Source organism: Papio anubis, chromosome 11 (assembly GCF_008728515.1).
Source record: "Papio anubis isolate 15944 chromosome 11, Panubis1.0, whole genome shotgun sequence".
In the NCBI taxonomy this organism is placed as follows: Eukaryota; Metazoa; Chordata; class Mammalia; order Primates; family Cercopithecidae; genus Papio; species Papio anubis.
The window spans coordinates 29312618-29331611 of NC_044986.1; the positions used below are offsets into that span (position 1 = coordinate 29312618).

General features: G+C 43.3%; 1 protein-coding gene across 1 annotated transcript in view; it reads left to right on the forward strand.

The window, feature by feature from the left end:
- The first annotated feature begins 1507 nt into the window (after positions 1–1507).
- The window catches only part of COL17A1 (collagen type XVII alpha 1 chain), a 58208-nt gene continuing 40721 nt past the window's right edge, over positions 1508–18994 (forward strand). The window contains exons 1-8 of the mRNA XM_009215313.4: positions 1508–3695; positions 9217–9276; positions 11333–11377; positions 12380–12484; positions 13482–13610; positions 15677–15724; positions 16660–16695; positions 17824–17871. Coding sequence (XP_009213577.3) covers positions 9228–9276; positions 11333–11377; positions 12380–12484; positions 13482–13610; positions 15677–15724; positions 16660–16695; positions 17824–17871 — 460 coding nt within the window. The 5' untranslated portion in view covers positions 1508–3695; positions 9217–9227. The remainder of the gene's footprint in view (positions 3696–9216; positions 9277–11332; positions 11378–12379; positions 12485–13481; positions 13611–15676; positions 15725–16659; positions 16696–17823; positions 17872–18994) is intronic.

The window sequence follows — 18994 nt, forward strand, 5'->3', positions numbered from 1 at the left end:
CTTCTCCCCCAAAGTGCCTAATATAGGACTCTGTAAACACTACTCACACATGCACATCTGAATATGTGAGAACCGGCACGTGCACACACAGACGTGCAGTCTTATCAGCTGTTGAGTTAGCTTAGAGGATCCTTGACTGATTAACTTCAGGGGTTATCTGTTATAGATCTGATTGTTTTATTGTACCTGGAGAATACCAATATTTTTATAGGAACCCAAGGGAAGGAAAATACCATCCATGCTGATTCTGATGGTTGCTTAGCATGTTAGTTTTATTTTATTTTTTAATTTATTTTTATTTTGTAGAGATGGGATCTCACTATGTTGCCCAGGCTACTCTTAGACTCCTGGCCTCAAGAGATCCTCCTGCCTTGGTGTCCCAGAGTGCTGGGATTATAGGTATAAGCCACAATGCCTGGCCTGTGTATTTGGTTTTATATAGTTGTTATAGTTGAATAATTGATTGGTCTGTGGTTGCTGAGTTCTATAAACAGATTTCTATCTAAAACTATCAATAAACTATTCCAATACCATACTGCTGTTAACTGAAAACATCCTCACTGTTCAGATGGTTTTGGGTTTTTTTTTTTTTTAGTTATAATTTGCTCTCAGCCTGATCTGTTCTAATATTGCCTATTTTCTTTCAGTTCACAGTTATGAGCAGACTTAAATTTTAATAATACACAAGGCAGGAAATGAAGGTTCAAGAGTCAAGTGGAATCTATTAGACTCTGCCACTTACGAGATGGAAGACCTTTAGCCTGTTACTCAGTCAAACTTCACTTTTCTCAGCTATAAAATGAAGATAATAATGGTACATACCTCTCGGAGTCATTGTGGGGATTGTGTTAGAGAATGGATGTAAAATATCTGCCTCACAGTAGTTCTAGAAAGCATTAGTTGCAGTTGCTCTTCTTTCCTGGGATCAATAATCCGAACACCCACACAGTGCCCGTAGCGAGTTGCTCCTTAATGTCAACTTAAGAACATTTGTCACATAACCCAAAACACGTCCCTCCACAGCCTGTGAGGCCCTGTGTGATCTAGTCCTGCCTCCCTTGCCAGCCTCTCGCTCACTGCCTGCCTCCCTTCACTTGATGCTTTTGAGCAAATTGGCCTCATCACTGTTCCCCCATCTCACCATGCAGCTTCCACTTGAGAGACTTCTCAGAGACTCTTGCTCCATCTAGATATTAGAACACTCTCCAACCTGCCCTTCACCTGTGTTGATCTCTTTTCAACCTTCACCTATCACTTATGTAGCACGACTTTCCCTAACACTCCTCTCCAAGATTATGTCTCTTCTTATGCTCTCATAGTACCCAGTACTCTTTCTTTCTGATCTTGCTCTGTCACCCAGGCTAGAGTGCATTGGCGCCATCATAGCTCACTGTAACCTTGAACAGCTAGGCTCTTGTGATTCTCCTGCCTCAACCACCCGAGTAACTGGGACTGCAGGTATATGCCATCATACCCAGCTATTTTTTTTTTTCAGTAGAGACAGGGTCTTGCTATGCTGCCCAGGCTGGTCTTGAACTCCTGGCCTCAAGTCGGTACACTTTCTTTATAATAGTTATCACATTCTTGCAGTTGCTCTTATAATATATATATATACAATCTGCAATTATATATTGTACATAACTGTTATAGACTGAATTGCGTCCCTCTGAAATTCATATGTGAAGCCCTAATCACTAGTGTCTCAGTGAGTTTATTTGAAGATAGGGTTTTTAAAGAAGTAGTTAAATTTAAGTAAAAAGGAGCCCATCAGGGTGGACTCTAATTCGATCTGACTGTGTCCTTATAAGAAGAGGAGATTAGGACACACAGAGAGAGACACCAGGGATGTGCATGCACAGAGAAAGGCCATGTGAGGACACTGCAAGAAGGCGGCCATCTGCAAGCCAAGGAGAGGGGGTCTCAGGAGAAATCAAACCTCCTGACACATTGATCTTCAACTTCCAGCCCACAGAACTGTGAAAAAATAAATTTGTGTTGCTTAAGCCACTCAGTTCGTGGTATTTTGTTACGGGAACCCTCACCGACTAATATATTATGTAAGGCCTGTCTTCTTCCATTAGACTGTGAACTCCATAAGCACAGGAAATATGTCCATATTTCACCACCAAACTCTTAGCACATAGTTTAATGCCTGGCTCCAAGCAGGAGCCAATATCTTTTTGTTTAATTCTTGAATTCATGAATAAAGGAATAAATGATGCAGGGTCATGTCTATTTTATGCTGAAAGCTTTGTGTGTTCTGGGTCCTTCAGTGTTCTTCTCCTATAGGACTGATGGAAGACATGTTGAGTATTTATTTGGGGAAAGCAGTGTCAAATTCTGCATCATTGAAAGGGTTCTGAAATGCATACTCCAGTGTGGAATATGGGCAGCTTAGGAGCAAGAGCCCCGCAGGTGTTGCCGTGGTCTGCTACCCTTCCATGGGATGCAGTGCCCACAATAGCAAGGTGCAGTCGTACGTCAGTGCTATGCCGTAGGGGCCCCACTGCTCCCTTCCAGTATCTTAGGATAATGCCTCAGAACTGGGGATCCCATTGTGATGCTGGGTGCCAGGAATGTGCTATGGCCTCAAAGGACTGCCTGAGTGAGTTCCAGGGTCAGACTTCCCATTTTACCAACACCAAGGGTCTCAAGCTAGTCTTTGGGCCCCCTGGAAAGCCAGATGCTATCCAGGTATTCACAAAAATTATCCTGATTGATGCAAGTAGACCATCTAGGGAAATCTAAAGGTCCCCAGGATGTACTTGGAGTTGCAGGACATCTGGAAGCCCACACATGTCTTTAGGTGTATGGAGACTATGTGGTCAGGAAGGTCCTTATCACTCCCCAACAGCACCTCTCTCCATTATTAGGTGGCTAAATGCCTAAAATTCCATCACTAACATGTCACTCTTTTAGGTCAGCATCACTATATCTGGTTGCCTCTTTTGTAAAATGAACCCCTACCCCACCAATTGCTCAGTACATTCAGTCATTAGCATATTATGAATTAGTTCACCAACTATTTTCTCCAGATGGGCTTGACCTGCCTTGAGTCACAAGAGTGGAAAGAGGACAAAGACATCTATAGGGGAAAGAGATCTTGAATATAAATCCTGCCAACTTCAGTTTCTCTAGGGCTTGGGCACTAGGACCACAGGCCATCCATGTGCCTAGACCACTCCTGAATCATGCAGTGGGATTCCAGTACCCATGGCACTGAGAAAGGGTACTGCCACAAAGTTGTGGCAGTTCTCCAGCCATAGAAGGTAGGCAATAAAAAAGCATTTCCTTTATGCTGGTCTTTTGTTTCCTTTTCCCCATGGGCCTATAAACAGTTAATCTGGAATTCTGGAAGGAGAAGCTTTCTGCCTCCAGTAAAGTTTGATTCCTGCAGGCAGATTTTTTTTTTTTTAAATCTAGCAAGTGTCAGATAATTGGAAGGGTGGAGTAACGCTGTAAACCACGACACACCTTTGTCAGGACTTGTTTGGAAGCAAAGAGTTGAAAGAAACAAGGTGGAGAGAAAGAGAAGTGAACATTTTTGAAAGATCACTCAGCTTTAACACACCTTGGCGGGGTCTGGATAAAAAAAAAGTGAGCACTGCAAATTTCTAGAAGAAAACATCAGGGGAAGAAAGAGAGAGGGGGATTTATTCAAAGTTGTTTCCAATTCCTTCAAAACCTCAAACCAGGTAAGTAAACAGGAAGACTGACCTTTCTGCCTTTCTCTGAGACTTTGATGTAAGGTTTGCTGTTTAGAAAGTAAGTGTTTATTGGAGAAAAGAAGATGAAGTTCTGCAGTTTCTAGCATTCTGGTTAAAGTGATTAATTGGTTATAAAAGATGACTTTGTTGTATGCATTCTGCTTAGGGTAGGTCTTTCAAAGGAAATAAGTGGGGAAAAGGAGAAGGCTGGTTAAAACATAGCGGGGTCTAGAGGCAAGATCTTTCTGTATTGTTTTCAGCATTGTAAAATGACTTGTGTTGTTTTATTTAGAATATGATACGGCCTTATAATTCCTTCTCTTCCAATCTCAGTTTCCCCTCTCACTATCTTGCTCTCCTCTTCCCTCTGTCTCTCTCTCTCCACTGGACAAAGAGAACAACTCAGAGGTGAAGTTAAAGTATAGGTAAGGGGCCTTCTAGAAACAACCCTGTGCTGACTGGGCCTCTCTGATTAAGCCATACATGGTAAACATTGCTGTTTACCATGCTGTAAAATTACCTCTAATCTAAAGAAAAGTGTGATCTTTGAAATGATCTAATTAATTCAGGAATTTTCCAGGATCAAACTTAGAAGAAGAAAAAAAAAGGAAGAAAACTGTTTCCCGTATATATACTCTTACGAGTAAACTTGGGTTTCCCCCTGCCAAAAAAAATTCACTTTGAGATGAGAATTACCAGTTTAGATACTTAAGTGGAGGACGTTAACTGGTAACTGACAAATTATCACTTTACTTTTTGAAGTGGAGGCAAAACCTCTGGCACATTCCTTTTTTTGAGAAGCAATTAATCAGTAGTCTAATAGTGGACTTGTGAAACGTAGTGAGATTTTTAAAAGGTATTTATTTGAAAAGCAGAATAGTTCCTTCTTACCTCCATATGTTCTCTCTTAGAACTAAGGCACAGATCTGTCAGAGCTAACCTAAGACAGATGTCTATCCCCACACAGACGTACTCCAGAGAATCAGAGGGGTCCTGCTTTACTCTTAGGCCCTGCAAAACATCCACATGAGTCTGATCAGAGTTTACACAGGAAAAATTAAAATGAACAGCTCTGCTTCAAGCTTGCAGAGAAACTTACCAGCCTGGATAATATGGCAAAACCCCAACTCTACAAAAAATACAAAATTAGCCAAGTATGGTGGTGCACACTCATAGTCTCAGCTACTCAGGAGGCTGAGGCGGGAGGATCACCTAAGCCCAGGAGATTGAGGCTGCAGTGAGCCGTGATGGCACCATTGCACTCTGGCCTGGGCAACAGAGCCAGATTCTGTCTTAAAAAAGAATAGGAACTTTGGGAGGCCGAGGTGGGTGGATCACCTGAGGTCAGGAGTTCGAGACCAGCCTGGCCAATATGGTGAAACCCCATCTCTACTAAAAATTCAAAAATTAGCTGGGCGTGGCAGTGCGTGCCTGTAACCCCAGCTACTTGGGAGGTTGAGGCAGGAGAATTGCTTGAACCCAGGAGGCGGATGCTGCAGTGGGCCAAGGTTGCACTGTACTCCCACCTGGGCAACAGAGCAAGACTCTGTCTCAAAAAAAAAAAAAAAAAAAAGATAGGAAAAAACTCCTTAGATTGGTGAAACTGACCAGAACTAAGAACTAACTACCTTCTCAGATTATGAAAAACAAAAAGAAGTCTGTGTTTACATTGTCTGTTTCATTTGCCATTATTAACAGTGGCAGGACACAACTGTAAACAAACCAGCATAATCACAAAGCTGGTGCCCTATCCCACCTGCCCCCAGTCATGACAATCCAGGATGCCAACTGTAGCAAGCGGCAAACCCATCTCCGGGGTGTTATAGAGACAAAGCCAAGCCTCCAAGACAGTCAACTCCAGGGCATTGGCTTTCCTGGAGTCAAACTGCTGGGCCCTTCTATGTTATCAGGTCAATAGCCAGTGGATGGTTTTCTAATACTTTGGCAATTTTGTTGTTGTTTTGTTTTAAAACTTCAAGCGTATAAAGATTGGAGTAATAGAAGCTATAAAAATACTTGCAATTCACTAACAGAGTATAGAAACATTCCTAAAACAAAAGATGGAGAGAAAAATACTTAGCTTCTTCATTATCTTTGTTGTATCAAGAACAAAGTGTTTCATGTGTCATTAGAATAAGATAACGTGATGGTTTAAACCCAAATATGATGGTAAACAGTTAACGTGATGGTTCACTGTCACTAACAGTGGTTTGTCCTTGTGTATGTGTGTATGTTAGACAGCAGCATCGTCTGAATAGTTTTAGGTAGATGTGACATCATTTAAAAAAAGTAGAAAGGAAAAAGCTCATAAAAGTAGAAAAATGATTTAAAATTGTGTCTTCTTGCCTAGAAAAGTGACATGGGATCATTTTTACACCTTCACAAAAACATTAACTATAAAATAACCACAAAGCAACCCTTTAGAACTATGGATGGAAATTAGTATAATTTTGGAATTGAGAGCTTGAATGATCTGCTCATCCTTAGTTCTAGTGAAGTGGCCCAACTATCTGAGAAGTTAAAAATTATGTTATCTGACAGTGCTTCCATTAAGTAGGGCTTTGGGAAGATGAACACACTGGTGAATCCTGCTAGGATAGGCAGGCGCAGGCACATTCCTGGGCAGGAAACGTTCCTTTTCCTAATGTTACACTTTTAAAAAACTATCAGCACTTAAAGTGTGTAAAAAAGAAGTCCTGGGAATATACTGTAGGTCCCATGGGAAGATCCTAGTCCAGGCTTGTGCGCCACGCCATCATTCTCCATTTAATATAACTCACTTATAGACAGTTTCCTCTTATATTTGGTTTAAAGGAATCAGTCTCCCAACACTTACCTGACACCTCAGATTGGCAGCGGGACACACAGACATTGGGGTGGCTTCAGATTGAGAGACAGGCATCTACCTGAACCTACCTAGAGCCGGTTACATCCACAAAGTACCTTCCAATGAGGAGCTCCCAGGCCCTGAAGGAAGGCATCTGATTTCTAAGTAGGTCATCACTTCACGCCATCTGGAAGGTGGGGAACCCTTGGCTTTTTACTGCAGAAATCCTTTGTCGTCGGGATTCAGGGAAAAGATGGAGGGCCTAGAAATGCCTGCTATTTTTCTGGATAATGAAAGAACAAGCAAAACTTTCCAGGTTTGCTGCCTGGAGACTGTACTCTTAGCAAACAGAGTCATGATCCATCTTCCTAAATGACTGCAAGTGGAACCCATCCAGCCAATCCCAAATGTATAGCTGTTAGCAGCAACTTTCACTGAAAGATCAAAATAAGCAATAACTTGTAGGAAGTAAAAGTTTCTGTGGATTGTTATAAACAGTTCATTTCATGGTAATATTTCATATCAATTCAGGTACCATCCTAGAAAGCTAGTCACCTCCCCACTGACTGCCAGGTGCATTTAAAGGTTTAATCTCCCCAAATGCCTCCTGATCCACAGCTTATTGTCTATTTTTTAAAAAGAAAGTCAGAGAAGGGTTTCAGAGGTATCAAATTAATGCTTAAACAAAGGATTGCAAAGAAGGTGTCCAGTTGCACGTAGGTTTGCATGACATAAGTCATATAGGTTATAGCTGGAATGCAGACAGATTCACTGGCCAGGTTTGTCCTTTAATGAGGCTAGACTCCTTTGTTAAACTGCGTATGGAGCCCCTCCTCTGAGCTCCAGGAAACATACCTATAAAGACATTCTGTGGCTTGTCAGATCCAGCTAGGATTTTTTCCATGATGCCTCATTCCTTGCCTTGAGCTGTGTTTGAGAAACACCAATGAGCAAGAAGTTGGCACATTTACCAGGCCCTGAAGCTAAGTGTACGAATCTTGGTTATTCCACCAGATCGTTGATCAGCTGGTCTCATTTGGTCTTGGTTTTCATCAGGGAAGTCACCCAGAGCCACAGTATGACTTTCATGGTCCCTAGACACTTTTGCCTTTGTAGGCCCCTTCCTCCATCAAAAAACTTTTTAAAATTCTATTTTACAACTGCATTGGTATAAAGAAGGACATAATCCAGATTAGATTCTGTTCATTTTTCCTTCTGATGTTAAAAGTAAACATTTTGTGGGCCCCAAAATGTGCTGTGGGCCTAGGCACTGTGCCCACTTTGCCTACTGGGTAAGTCGAGCCTGAAGGCACTAGGCAGAGACTGGAAGGAGAGCTCTTCAAGCAAGAGGCACCTGGCAGAAGCAGTGTGCCTCAGCATTCTAGAACCCAGTTCAAACTACAACCAAAAGATAAACTTTTGGAGGAAGAGAAAGTTAGAGGAAGGGAGAGAATCACTGGGAAAGTCTGATTTCAGGTCCTTTCAGAACCTGGGGTCAGGCAGCACAGCAAGAAGAGAAGAGCCCAGTTAGGATGGAAACTTTGCTGTGCATTCCTGTGTGTTTAACACTTGAGCCTTCTTTCCCACTGCCCTTTGGCAACAGCCCTGCCTCATACCATCCATGCTGAGGGACACGGTGGACAAGATTGCACTGGTTTTCTTTTTCAGAAGCAGAGTAAGAATGAAGGGAGAATATAAAAAATACAAATACGTATTTTCCTACATGCTTCTATAGATTTTACAGGCTTTGTTCAACTGTTTTTCATACTTATGTCTGCAGATAAGCATGCAAGAGCTGATTATAGTGAATGTTTCATACTTTGAAAAGAGTAAAGTTCCAGGCCGGGCGCGGTGGCTCACGCCTGTAATCCCAGCACTTTGGGAGGCCGAGGCGGGCGGATCACAAGGTCAGGAGATCGAGACCACGGTGAAACCCCGTCTCTACTAAAAATACAAAAAATTAGCCGGGCGCAGTGGCAGGCGCCTGTAGTCCCAGCTGCTCGGGAGGCTGAGGCAGGAGAATGGCGTGAGCCCGGGAGGTGGAATTTGCAGTGAGCCGAGATCACGCCACTGCACTCCAGCCTGGGCGACAGAGCAAGACCGTCTCAAAAAAAAAAAAAAAAAAAAAGAGTAAAGTTCCATACAAGTATGACAAATAAAATTATTTTTATCCTGATTTAAATCCATCAAGTGCCATTCTTACCTCCAGACTCTAAAATAATGAAGCATGAATTCTCACATGCATAGAGTTCCATATAGAACATTGAACATTATGGGAGATGTTAAAATGAATTAGTTGATAGCACTAAGTGCCTTGACAGATCCCCTTCAGCTATTTATTACCATAGAAAAGAATGGAGATTTTATAGTCAAACAAAGGTCAGGACACCTAATCTGCTATGTAAGCCTCTTGATGCTCAGCAGGGGGCAGGCTGATCAACTAGACACTGAAAAATAAGATCCCAGCACAAAAAAATAGAATCCAAAGTGGAACTATTAAATTAATCTCTATTATACGTGTTACAAGAAATGGGAATGATCTTGTAAAAAATACTCACGTGAAAGAATCATGCTTTAAATTCTTGAAATCATGTTTTTGGTTATCAGCTTCAACAGTGGGGACCTATACTTACAAAAAACAATGATAAATATGACTATCCTGGTTTCTGATTTTTCCTGCAGGTGGCTATGGTATGGATGTAACCATGAAAAACAGAGATGGTACTGAAGTCACTGAAAGAAGTAAGAGCATCAGAATTTTTAAATTTATGTGTTTTATTATAAAAGTAACAAAAATTTGGAAACAGAATAAGTAATTCATTAATAATGCTACCACAACCACTGTATCATGTTTAAATGTGTTCCTAAATGGACTTTAATCCTTCTCATAAGATAGTTCTTGTTGATTTTTATGTCAAAAGATGTCCTGCTTTTTCTTGAATGATGAAGGTTGTCATTTCCATGTATAGTTTTTATAACCCTTATTTTTAATGATGAGATAGCATTATGCTAAATGAATTCACCATAATTTATTTTATCATTTCCAAATTTAGGGGTACAGGGCAACAGAAATCTAAACGAATAACATCCTAGTTATTGCAGAGACAAAGTTGAAATAAAACTAATATCATAGTTGACCTCTACACTGAAAATTGAAAACAGATACATTTATTTTGTGAAACTGCCCAAATAATAAATTCAGAGACATTTAAACTCTCCTCCTACCAACTTTAAGTCAGGAAACTCTTTCACTTATTCTGTGATTTTCATATATCTCCAATAAAAAAAAAAAAAATTCTGGCTCCATAGACTTGAAACTTTTGAAACTTTTAGTTAGGAAATAATTTATTTTTATGTGTCAAAGAATACCAAAGGTCTGTACAATGAGAGGTTTAGTGAAAGCTCAAGGACTATTTTTCAAATTAAGCTGCCACTGTACTCTAGAAAAACATTTCCTTTTTTTTTTTTTTTTTTTTTTGAGACGGAGTCTTGCTCTGTCACCCAGGCTGGAGTGCAGTGGTGCAATCTTAGCTCACTGCAACCTCTACCTCCCAGGTTCAAGCCATTCTCCTGCCTCAGCCTCCCTAGCAGCTAGGATTACAGGTGCTCACCACCACACCCAGCTAATTTTTTGTATTTTTAGTAGAGACAGGGTTTCACTATGTTGGCCAGGCTGGTCTCAAATCCTGACCTTGTGATCCGCCCACCTCAGCCTCCCAAAGTGCTGGGATTATAGGCGTGAGCCACCGCGCCCAGCCAACATTTCCTTTTATGCACTAAGTACTGTTTCTGGCATGTCCATAAGCGCATTTTCTTGCTAGGACAACCAAACTAAATGAGCAAAATGCAGCATGAAGAAGGACAGTGTGAATAAGAGTTGTGTGGGATGGAGCAGGTGTCAGCGGCACAGGTGAAAGTAGCACAAAATGATCCTGCACCATCTTCCTTTACTCTTTTCTCCTTTCACCACCTTCCCCACACGTATGTGCCCATGCATGCCACACACACACACATGAATGCATGCATACATGCATGCAAGCACACACACTGGAAACTTGCTTTTAAAGAACAAAAACCCCAGATAGGTAGGGGCTTCTGTATACCCACCAGAGACAGAGGTAGCAGTGAGGGCCACAGTCAGAGCATGAGTGATGGATTCACCATCTCTCAGAACTACAGGAACTAAATTTCAGAGGCCAAGGGGCTGGTTCTTCAAGTCTGTCTGTGATGCGCCTGGATCACTGATTTTGCCAAACCCCAAATGTGACTTACCAGGAGCCCCCTTCCTTCCCACAACTTCAGGGGTTGCCCTGAAGACTTTAGAACAAAACATAATATTCTTGAACACCTCCAAATTCATGAAGAAGTACACAGTGAAGTCAGCCAGGGTGTTGGTCTCAGCTGGACTGAGAGACAATGGGGAAGGAGCAATTCAGAGAAACAGAGTGACTTGAGACAAGAGGGCCTGGTCCTCCTTCAACCTCAGACCAGGTCTGGACTGGATCTAATTGTCTAAGGAGAGACATCAACACCAAAACAACTCATGTTTCAAACAGTGGCTAACTTCTTTTGGCTCCAAGGAGATATAAACTTATTTTCCAAGCATATTAAACCCATTGTTATTGCTCATATCTTTTTGCACAGTGGGTCAGATCATACACCTTAAAGCACAAGCATAGAAAAATCAACGTCGAACCTAATTTAATATGCTTAGCCTATGGCAGAGCTTAGACCTTGCCGAGATCCAAAGGTGTCAGTGTATTACATAAGAACTCACCTTTTCTTTGTCTTTTTCTAGTTGTCACTGAAACAGTAACCACAAGACTTACATCCTTACCACCAAGTAAGTAATTACCTCAATAGCTTTCTTTTCAGTAGGTCACATTTGAAGGGCCCCACACTTGTAACCTTCTCCATGTGAGCTCCAAAACTTTTGAAATCTTTTTTAACAGCTATATTGACATTAATTTCTATACAACAGAATTCACCAGTTTGAAATGTATAATTCAGTGATTGCTAGTATATTTACCAAGTTATGCAGCCATGGTTACAGTTCAATTTTAGAAGATTTCCATGGCTCCGCAAAAAGAATGCTAATGGTCACCATTAGCAGTCATTCCTTATTCTCCCTCCTCTCTCCTCAGCCCCTGGAAACCACAAATCTACTGTCTCTGTAGATTTGCCTATTCCAGATGCTAAAATATTGGATATCTCATCTATCCTGAGCAGGGATTGGGGGCTACCAGTCAAGCTTCTTGTTGAGGCTACTTTTTTTGTCCAGGAGCTCCTATCACTCCTGTAATATTGATCTGAGCTCAAAACCTACCCCCTGCCCCCACCTCCAGGGAGCCTTGTTCCTTGGTGATGAGGAGAGCCCACCCACCAGCAGGTGAAGTTGGAGCAGTGATGGGCTGCCAGGTGGACCACCAGCAACACAGAGCTGCCACACGCCCTTCCAGCACTTCTAGGCGCTGCCATGCCTGGGTGCTGACCAGGCACTCAGAAAAAGCAAGCCCAACCAGGTCCTGGACTCAAGGAGCTTTCATCGCTCAGCCTTTTCTAATATTTAAAATTTCCTAATATGCAACTTGCTATATTCCACCCAGGAGACTTTTCTTTTAAATCAGGTAGAATACTCACTCTAGATATTTGTATAAAACAAAACAAAACAAAAAACAATGAAACTGGAGCATGGCAGCTTGCATCTTATAATGTAGGTGAGAAAGGGACCCCAAACTAAGAAGGTCCTGGTGAAAAACCAGGGAAGGCTTCCACATGGTGGGGGACAGGAGATCCTCTGGCCTGACTCCACCCTGAAACTGTCACCTGCTTTTGTTCCTGGCAGAAGGCGGGACCAGCAATGGCTATGCCAAAACAGGCTCTTTTGGTGGAGGGAGCCGGCTGGAGAAACAAAGCCTGACTCATGGCAGCAGCGGCTACATAAACTCAAGTGAGTGCCCACTGGTGCAACGGGTCAGGGAAGAATGGGTGACAAAGAGAGAGACACCAAGAAAGTCCTACACAGGACACAGGGCAGACACGATTTTGAATCAGTGCACAAGAGGGACAATTACAATCACCTGTCATCCATTCCAAATGCCCCCAAGAGTTACCTAAATAACACGCAGCCATTGGACGGCAGGGGTGGAGAATGGGAGTGTAAATTATAAATCATCAGCATTTGAAGCCTGCTTAAAATCAGATCCATTTTCATTAAGTCCACAATATAAATAACTATCATTAATTAAGAAGACTTCATGGGTAGGTAGCTATTTCCCCACTAAATCACTCTCTTTAAGCCATCTCTTTAGAGAACGATGTGCACGCCTGAGGGTTTACAATTTGAATTAACAACAACAAAAGAAACTTAACGATTGGGTTACTGTGCTAAGGGAAGCTGGTGACATGCGATCCCATGCTGTGCAAGATTCCACTGGGCAAGCATCCAACACAGGCCCATTGTTCCCAGTGAAGCACTCTTTCAAACTAAAACAAAACAAAGCAAAGCAAGGCAAAACAAAACAAAAACAAGAAGCACCCAGATATCCCCTGAAGCCATTTAAAATACTTGAAAGTAAAACTAAAAAGGAAGCCCCAAGGCATAAGAACAGCCAGGCTGACCAAAAGAAACACCTGCCCTTACCTGTTGAGGCACACTTCCAAGCTGGATTATATTCTAGTCCTTCCAAGCAGTGTCTACAAGAAAAATGCTGCCAAATCCTTTCCATTTCCATGCATGGTAACCATCCACAGGAAGGACTTTCCCAGGCAATAATTCCACCTTTCCATTTATGAACAGCTGGGGGAATGCTGAGGTGGCCCCTTTCAGCTGTGCCCTCCCGAAAGCCCTCCCTGAGTGTACTTGGTTAATGTAGTTGGGTCACAGTAACCATTTGGTTCACCTCTCTGCTGAAGCACTGAAAACTTATGCTTTTCCCCTCTTGCAGCTGGAAGCACACGAGGCCATGCCTCCACCTCTAGTTACAGGAGGGCTCACTCACCTGCCTCCACTCTGCCCAACTCCCCAGGCTCAACCTTTGAAAGGAAAACTCACGTTACCCGCCATGCGTATGAAGGTATCAGTCCCACTAACCATACAAGAGAACCATTCTCTTCCCCAAGCAACTTCACTCATTCTTTGAAGATTTACATCCTGGGCACCTGTGTCTGCCCCTCACCTTTCTCCCCACTCCTCCTTCATTTCTTTTATGGACTTTCATTACTTGAAGACTTCATTCATTCATTCACTACCTCATTTATTCATTCATTCACCCATTTAGTTACTTTTCCAACTAGTATTTTATCCAGCACCTGCTATGTGTTTAACACTGTGTAGAAAGGCTTTATGAATGCTTAAATGAATCAGACGTGGATCTTGTCTTCAGGACCTATAGTCTAATAGACAAGTTAAGATGACAGATAAAATACAATTGTGTAAAGCAGATGGAGATTATCATTTTAAGCTGAGGAAATCAGGGAAAATTCTATGGAGTGGGTGACATCTGAGCTGGGTCCTCATGATGAGTAAGAGTTTGTTACCCAAAGATGGAGAGATGGGGCTGTCCAAGCTGTGGGAGCAGCAGCATAAGCAAAGACAGCCAGGAGAGCCTGGGGCTTAAGTCGGAAATTCAGGGGTACTTATGTGCAAAAGGTTTGAGGGACTCAGATTCAGTGCTGGGATAAGAGGTTTAGACTTTATTCCATATGCAATGGGAAGCCACAGACAGTTTTTAGCAAAACAATCATATTTGAGGTCCAGGACTGGAACTCTGGAAGCCATATGTTGGAAAAATTGGTGAGAAAGAGACTAAACACAGTGACAAGTTAAAAAGAACTCCTCAGTCATCCAGAGAAGGGACATTTTGGCTGGGACCAGGTTGATAATGATGGAGGTGAGGGGCTAGAGGTGGAAGGTATCACTGAAGTGGAATTGACAGGTTTGGCAATAGATTAGATGTAAGGAGAAGGCTTCACACACAGGTTGGGTTCTTGGTGGTGCCAACAACTGAAACAGGGAACTAGATGGATGACTCCACTTGATGAATCCAGCTATTTCATCCTGAAGTACAGCCACTTGCCCAGCTCTCTGGCGAGGGTAGCAAGCAGGCAGTGGGTGATGCAGGATTTGAGTTCAGGGAAGAAGTCAGGGCCCAGATACCCAGGTGGAAGCCATTCGCAGAGAGGTGTTAGAGGAAATCAGAAGACTAAAGGAGTTTGCCAAGAAGGAGAGTATAAAAGTTGAAGGAAGCAAAGAAAGATAAAGTGGAGGGAATAAGGAGAAAGAAGAGCCAGAGAACAGAGAGAGGAGGAAGAGTCTTTTAGGGACATGGGGAGACCAGGAACATGCAGCAATGCTGAGGTCAACACAAGAGAGTGCTCAGGGTCAAGAAGGAGTCGTAGAAGAAGACACCTGGGTTCCATTACTAAGGTTCCTGGAGTTCCTGGTGATCTGCAGTAGCAGTTTTATGTGGGAAACTGACCAGCCAGGTGGCCAAGGAGTTTAATGGTGAGAAGAGATGGGTGCTGGTATTGGAGAAGCAGGAGTAAGGCCCACACACTCTAGTGAATGACTACAGCGGGCTGGCATCCCACACACACAGCAGACTCCCTCCTGCTGCTGCAGGATGAGAGCTACCGGCCATTGGGAAGCCCCAAATCCAGGTGAGGTGGATTGCATCATCACAGTGCTTTCTGAGGTTGGGCCTGACCAGGGATTTGTACCTTCATTTTAATTGGGTCCACGTTTGGGACAAGCCTCACAAGGTCAGAGAGGTTCCTGGTGCTGAAGGCAGGTTACTTGATCAGGGCAGATCACTTGCTCTAGGACAGGCACAGGGCAAGCCCGGTGGAGGAAGTGAACAAAAAAGAAAGAAAGAACAACCTGCTGCTCTCCTTTGTTCATCCTTGCCTCATATGAAGTAGGTCCTTGACCAGAGTAAAGTGCTGCGACCAGGGCCATGATGGGTCGTGTTTACATCATGAGCCTGGCTCCTTTGACATGCATGCTGAAGAGCATACCTCACCCCCCTGAAACACTGAGGGCTGTGGAGGTCCAGAAAGAAGTAACAGGCACTGCCTCCCCTTTTGGAAGCTCTATGGGCCTAAGAGGCCATTTGTTCTAAGTGTTTTATCCCCTCTCCAGGGAGCTCCAGTGGCAACTCTTCTCCGGAGTACCCTCGGAAGGAATTTGGTATGTCCTCCTCATTTTCTAAAGAAATGGTCAAACGAGGCTCTAGGAAAATCCCTGGGGGAGATGAAGTGGTGGGAGTAGGGGACATCATGAGTTAAATGGATTCTTCTAAAGGAGTTTGACCCCTGCTGACCTATTTTTCCCTTGCTCTTTATCCTGAAGCATATTAAGGGGACTCTCAACCACATAAACTTGCTGTCATAAGCCTTTGCTCATGGCACTATAGAAATGGTAAGCTATATATAAGGCTCAGGCTTGGATGGATAAGCCCCTAAGGCCAAGCAATAATTGTAGGGATTCTTCTTTCCAGGAGATGCACAGAGGCCTCCCACAAGGCAGAGCAGCGAGTAGAACACACAAGTGCTAGGCATCCCGGCACCTCCACTATTGCTTGCTTTCAAGGGAACTGTGTGTGCTTCATGAACCTCCAGGCCGTGTCTTCACTTGGCCTTAAGTTTTTGTTCCATGTTCTTGCAATCTCACTGTGCATATGAATTGATACCAGGATCATTGATTATACAATGATTATAATTTTATGTATTTGCTTACAGTGGGGAAACCATGGCAGTCTCGAATAAAAAATCAAAGGGAAGACTTGGGAGCTTTTTGATACATTTGATCAGTGTAGTCAGCCAGTCCAAATGGACCATGCTCCCCAACAGATTACCTTAGCTAACTTAACTTTCAAAATGTTAGCTAACTTAATATTCATTTAGCTAATTTAACATCATAAATGTACTAGGGCATTACAAAACATTCTCTGCTGTTGCTAAGTGATCATCATTTATTAAGCAACTGCTATTCAGAAAAGTCTCTATCTGGATTTAGACACACTATGAAAGTAACCCCTCACCAAATATATCTACCTCCATGTCAAAAGTCTTTAGCATGCCACCTCTTACATATGCCTAAAATTGCATTTCTTTGTTTCTCAGCATCTTCTTCAACCAGAGGACGGAGTCAAACACGAGGTGAGTGCCGTCACTGGGTTCAGTCCAATTCATTCGACAAGTATTTTCTGAGCAGCTAATGTGTGTCCAGCCTTGAGCCAGGGAGTGTAAGGAGTACAGAAGAATAAACAAGGCATGCTTTCTGCTTTCAAGGAGCTTAGAGAATCCTGGGAATCTTCCGCCCAGCTCTATCGGGAGGGGAAGGGTAGCTTTTGACGGTAATCTAACAAGCACGTAGAGGCAGGAAGCAAAACACATAACAATGTGGAGCATCATTTGTCTTGCTGTGGATCATCTGAAGATGCAGATACCACATCTGCTTTCACTTCTGGTCTCCTGGCTGACTTTAACAAGATATGCTCTAATTGCCTTTACACATCAAAAGATGAGCAAAATCCCCCCAACCTTTTTTTTTCGAAATTCATCCAGGAGATAAACAGCTCCAGGACAGTTTTGTAATCTAGTCATCTAGACAATGATACAGGAGAGAAATACAATCCTGGGAGAAGCAACCCTTGCTAAACTTTGGGCAGGGTTGGGGGCAGCATGTTAGGGCTGAGCTGAAGGCAGAATTCTTCACAATGACCCACCTAGACTTCCTATGGGCCTTATTATCATCAATAACTTGGAAGTTAGGAGTATGCCAACCACCCACAACTTTAGGCTGATAGTTGAAAGATGCAAATTCTCCACCTGAAGCTAACTAATAATGTTAACTACCAGCTTCCTGCCCCTCCCATCTCTGAAGAAGCCAAAATGGCAAGTAAACACTGGTTTTTAGAATCTTTTGCCAATGCCTGAGACCATGGAGGCAGGAGAGAACCTTGGTTTTGGCAGCCGTGAGGTGGATGATGGGGAGAGGGTTGATCATTGCTAATTGTACTGGAACCTCCTTGCTCAGCCTGGAATTTTATTAGAACATCTGCAGCTGCCTGGGAGGTGTGCAGTTGGCAGAATGGGGAATTGCTGGAGGTACGGAGGTCTCCCTTTTTAAGCAGCACTCTTCTTGGGCACACCTAGATTTCCTGTTTCCAGAACTCAGAAATGTCAGAGCAGCCTAAAGGGTCATCTGCTGCTAGGAGTTCAGTGTCAGGGATTGTGATCTAAGCTCCTTCATTCACACCCTTCTCTATCTCTTCCCTTGTACAGAGAGCGAAATTCGAGTTCGACTGCAGAGTGCGTCCCCATCCACGCGATGTAAGTGGTCATGATCTCGCTGAAAAGAAAGGGTCCAGAAATCCAGGGCTAGTGCTGTGTGTGTGTGTGCATGCGTGTGTGTGTGCATGCATGCAATCATAAAACATCTTTAAGGGCCTTCTGTGAATTGGACTCTGGGCTAGGTGGCTGGAGTTAAGCTGCTGAGTAAACCGTGGTTCCTGCTGTGTAGTAGTTCACAGACTAATAGGGAGACAGTAAGTCAGCCAACCATCACAACTCAGTGTGGTGAGGGAACAGCGAGGAGCAGCTCCACAGCAGCCCATGGAGATCAGGCCAGAGAAACCTTCCGGGGGTAGGTGTTACCTGAAGGGAAACTGAAGAGTGGATCAGTTCGGCTCAAAGGGAGGAGCCTGCACAAGACATCGAAGGAACAGTTCAAAGTAAGGTTCAAAGTAAGGACACAATGGGATAGATTAGAGAAGGGTCAGTAGTAGAGTGTAAGAATTCAAACTTTATTTCAAATGTCAGAGACCCCATCTCTGTCGATGGACTATGTTAGATACCTGATGTTCTTGCTAGAGGTATTTGACAATGTTTTGAAATGAGCTCAACTTTAGGACAGCAATCATGTAAAAGGAGTAGGAGAAGAAAGAGTAGGGTCAGTGGCTCAGGACAGAGATGGGTGCTTGTCCAGAGAGCTCAGTACCTAGGGTTGTGGAATCTGACTCCAGGCCTGACACCTTCTCACCTGAATCCTTCCAGGCTTAGGGTTGGTGAGGCGAAGGGAGTTGGGGCTGAGAGTTCCTTCAGCATACAGTGTCTACAAACCTGTGTCTCCTCTCATGCACTACTCATGCATGGTGTCTCCCACCTCTCCTGCTTCCCTGCTTCCTGTGTGGGAGGCACAGGGAGCTTGCTCCACTTTTCACCTTGCTACAAATTAAATCAGCCAGACAGACTTGGAATTAAATTACACGTGAACACAGCATAATGTTTAGGAGTTATGGCCCACAAATTCCTTTTGACAGCCCCAAGCATACAAGGTCAAGGATCCAACATCCAGGATCTTGCACAGGGGATGAGACTGCTATTGAAGCATCTGTTTCAAGGGACCTGTTTCTCTAACTGCCTGATCCTAGATGATAGTGTCTTCTAGCCACAG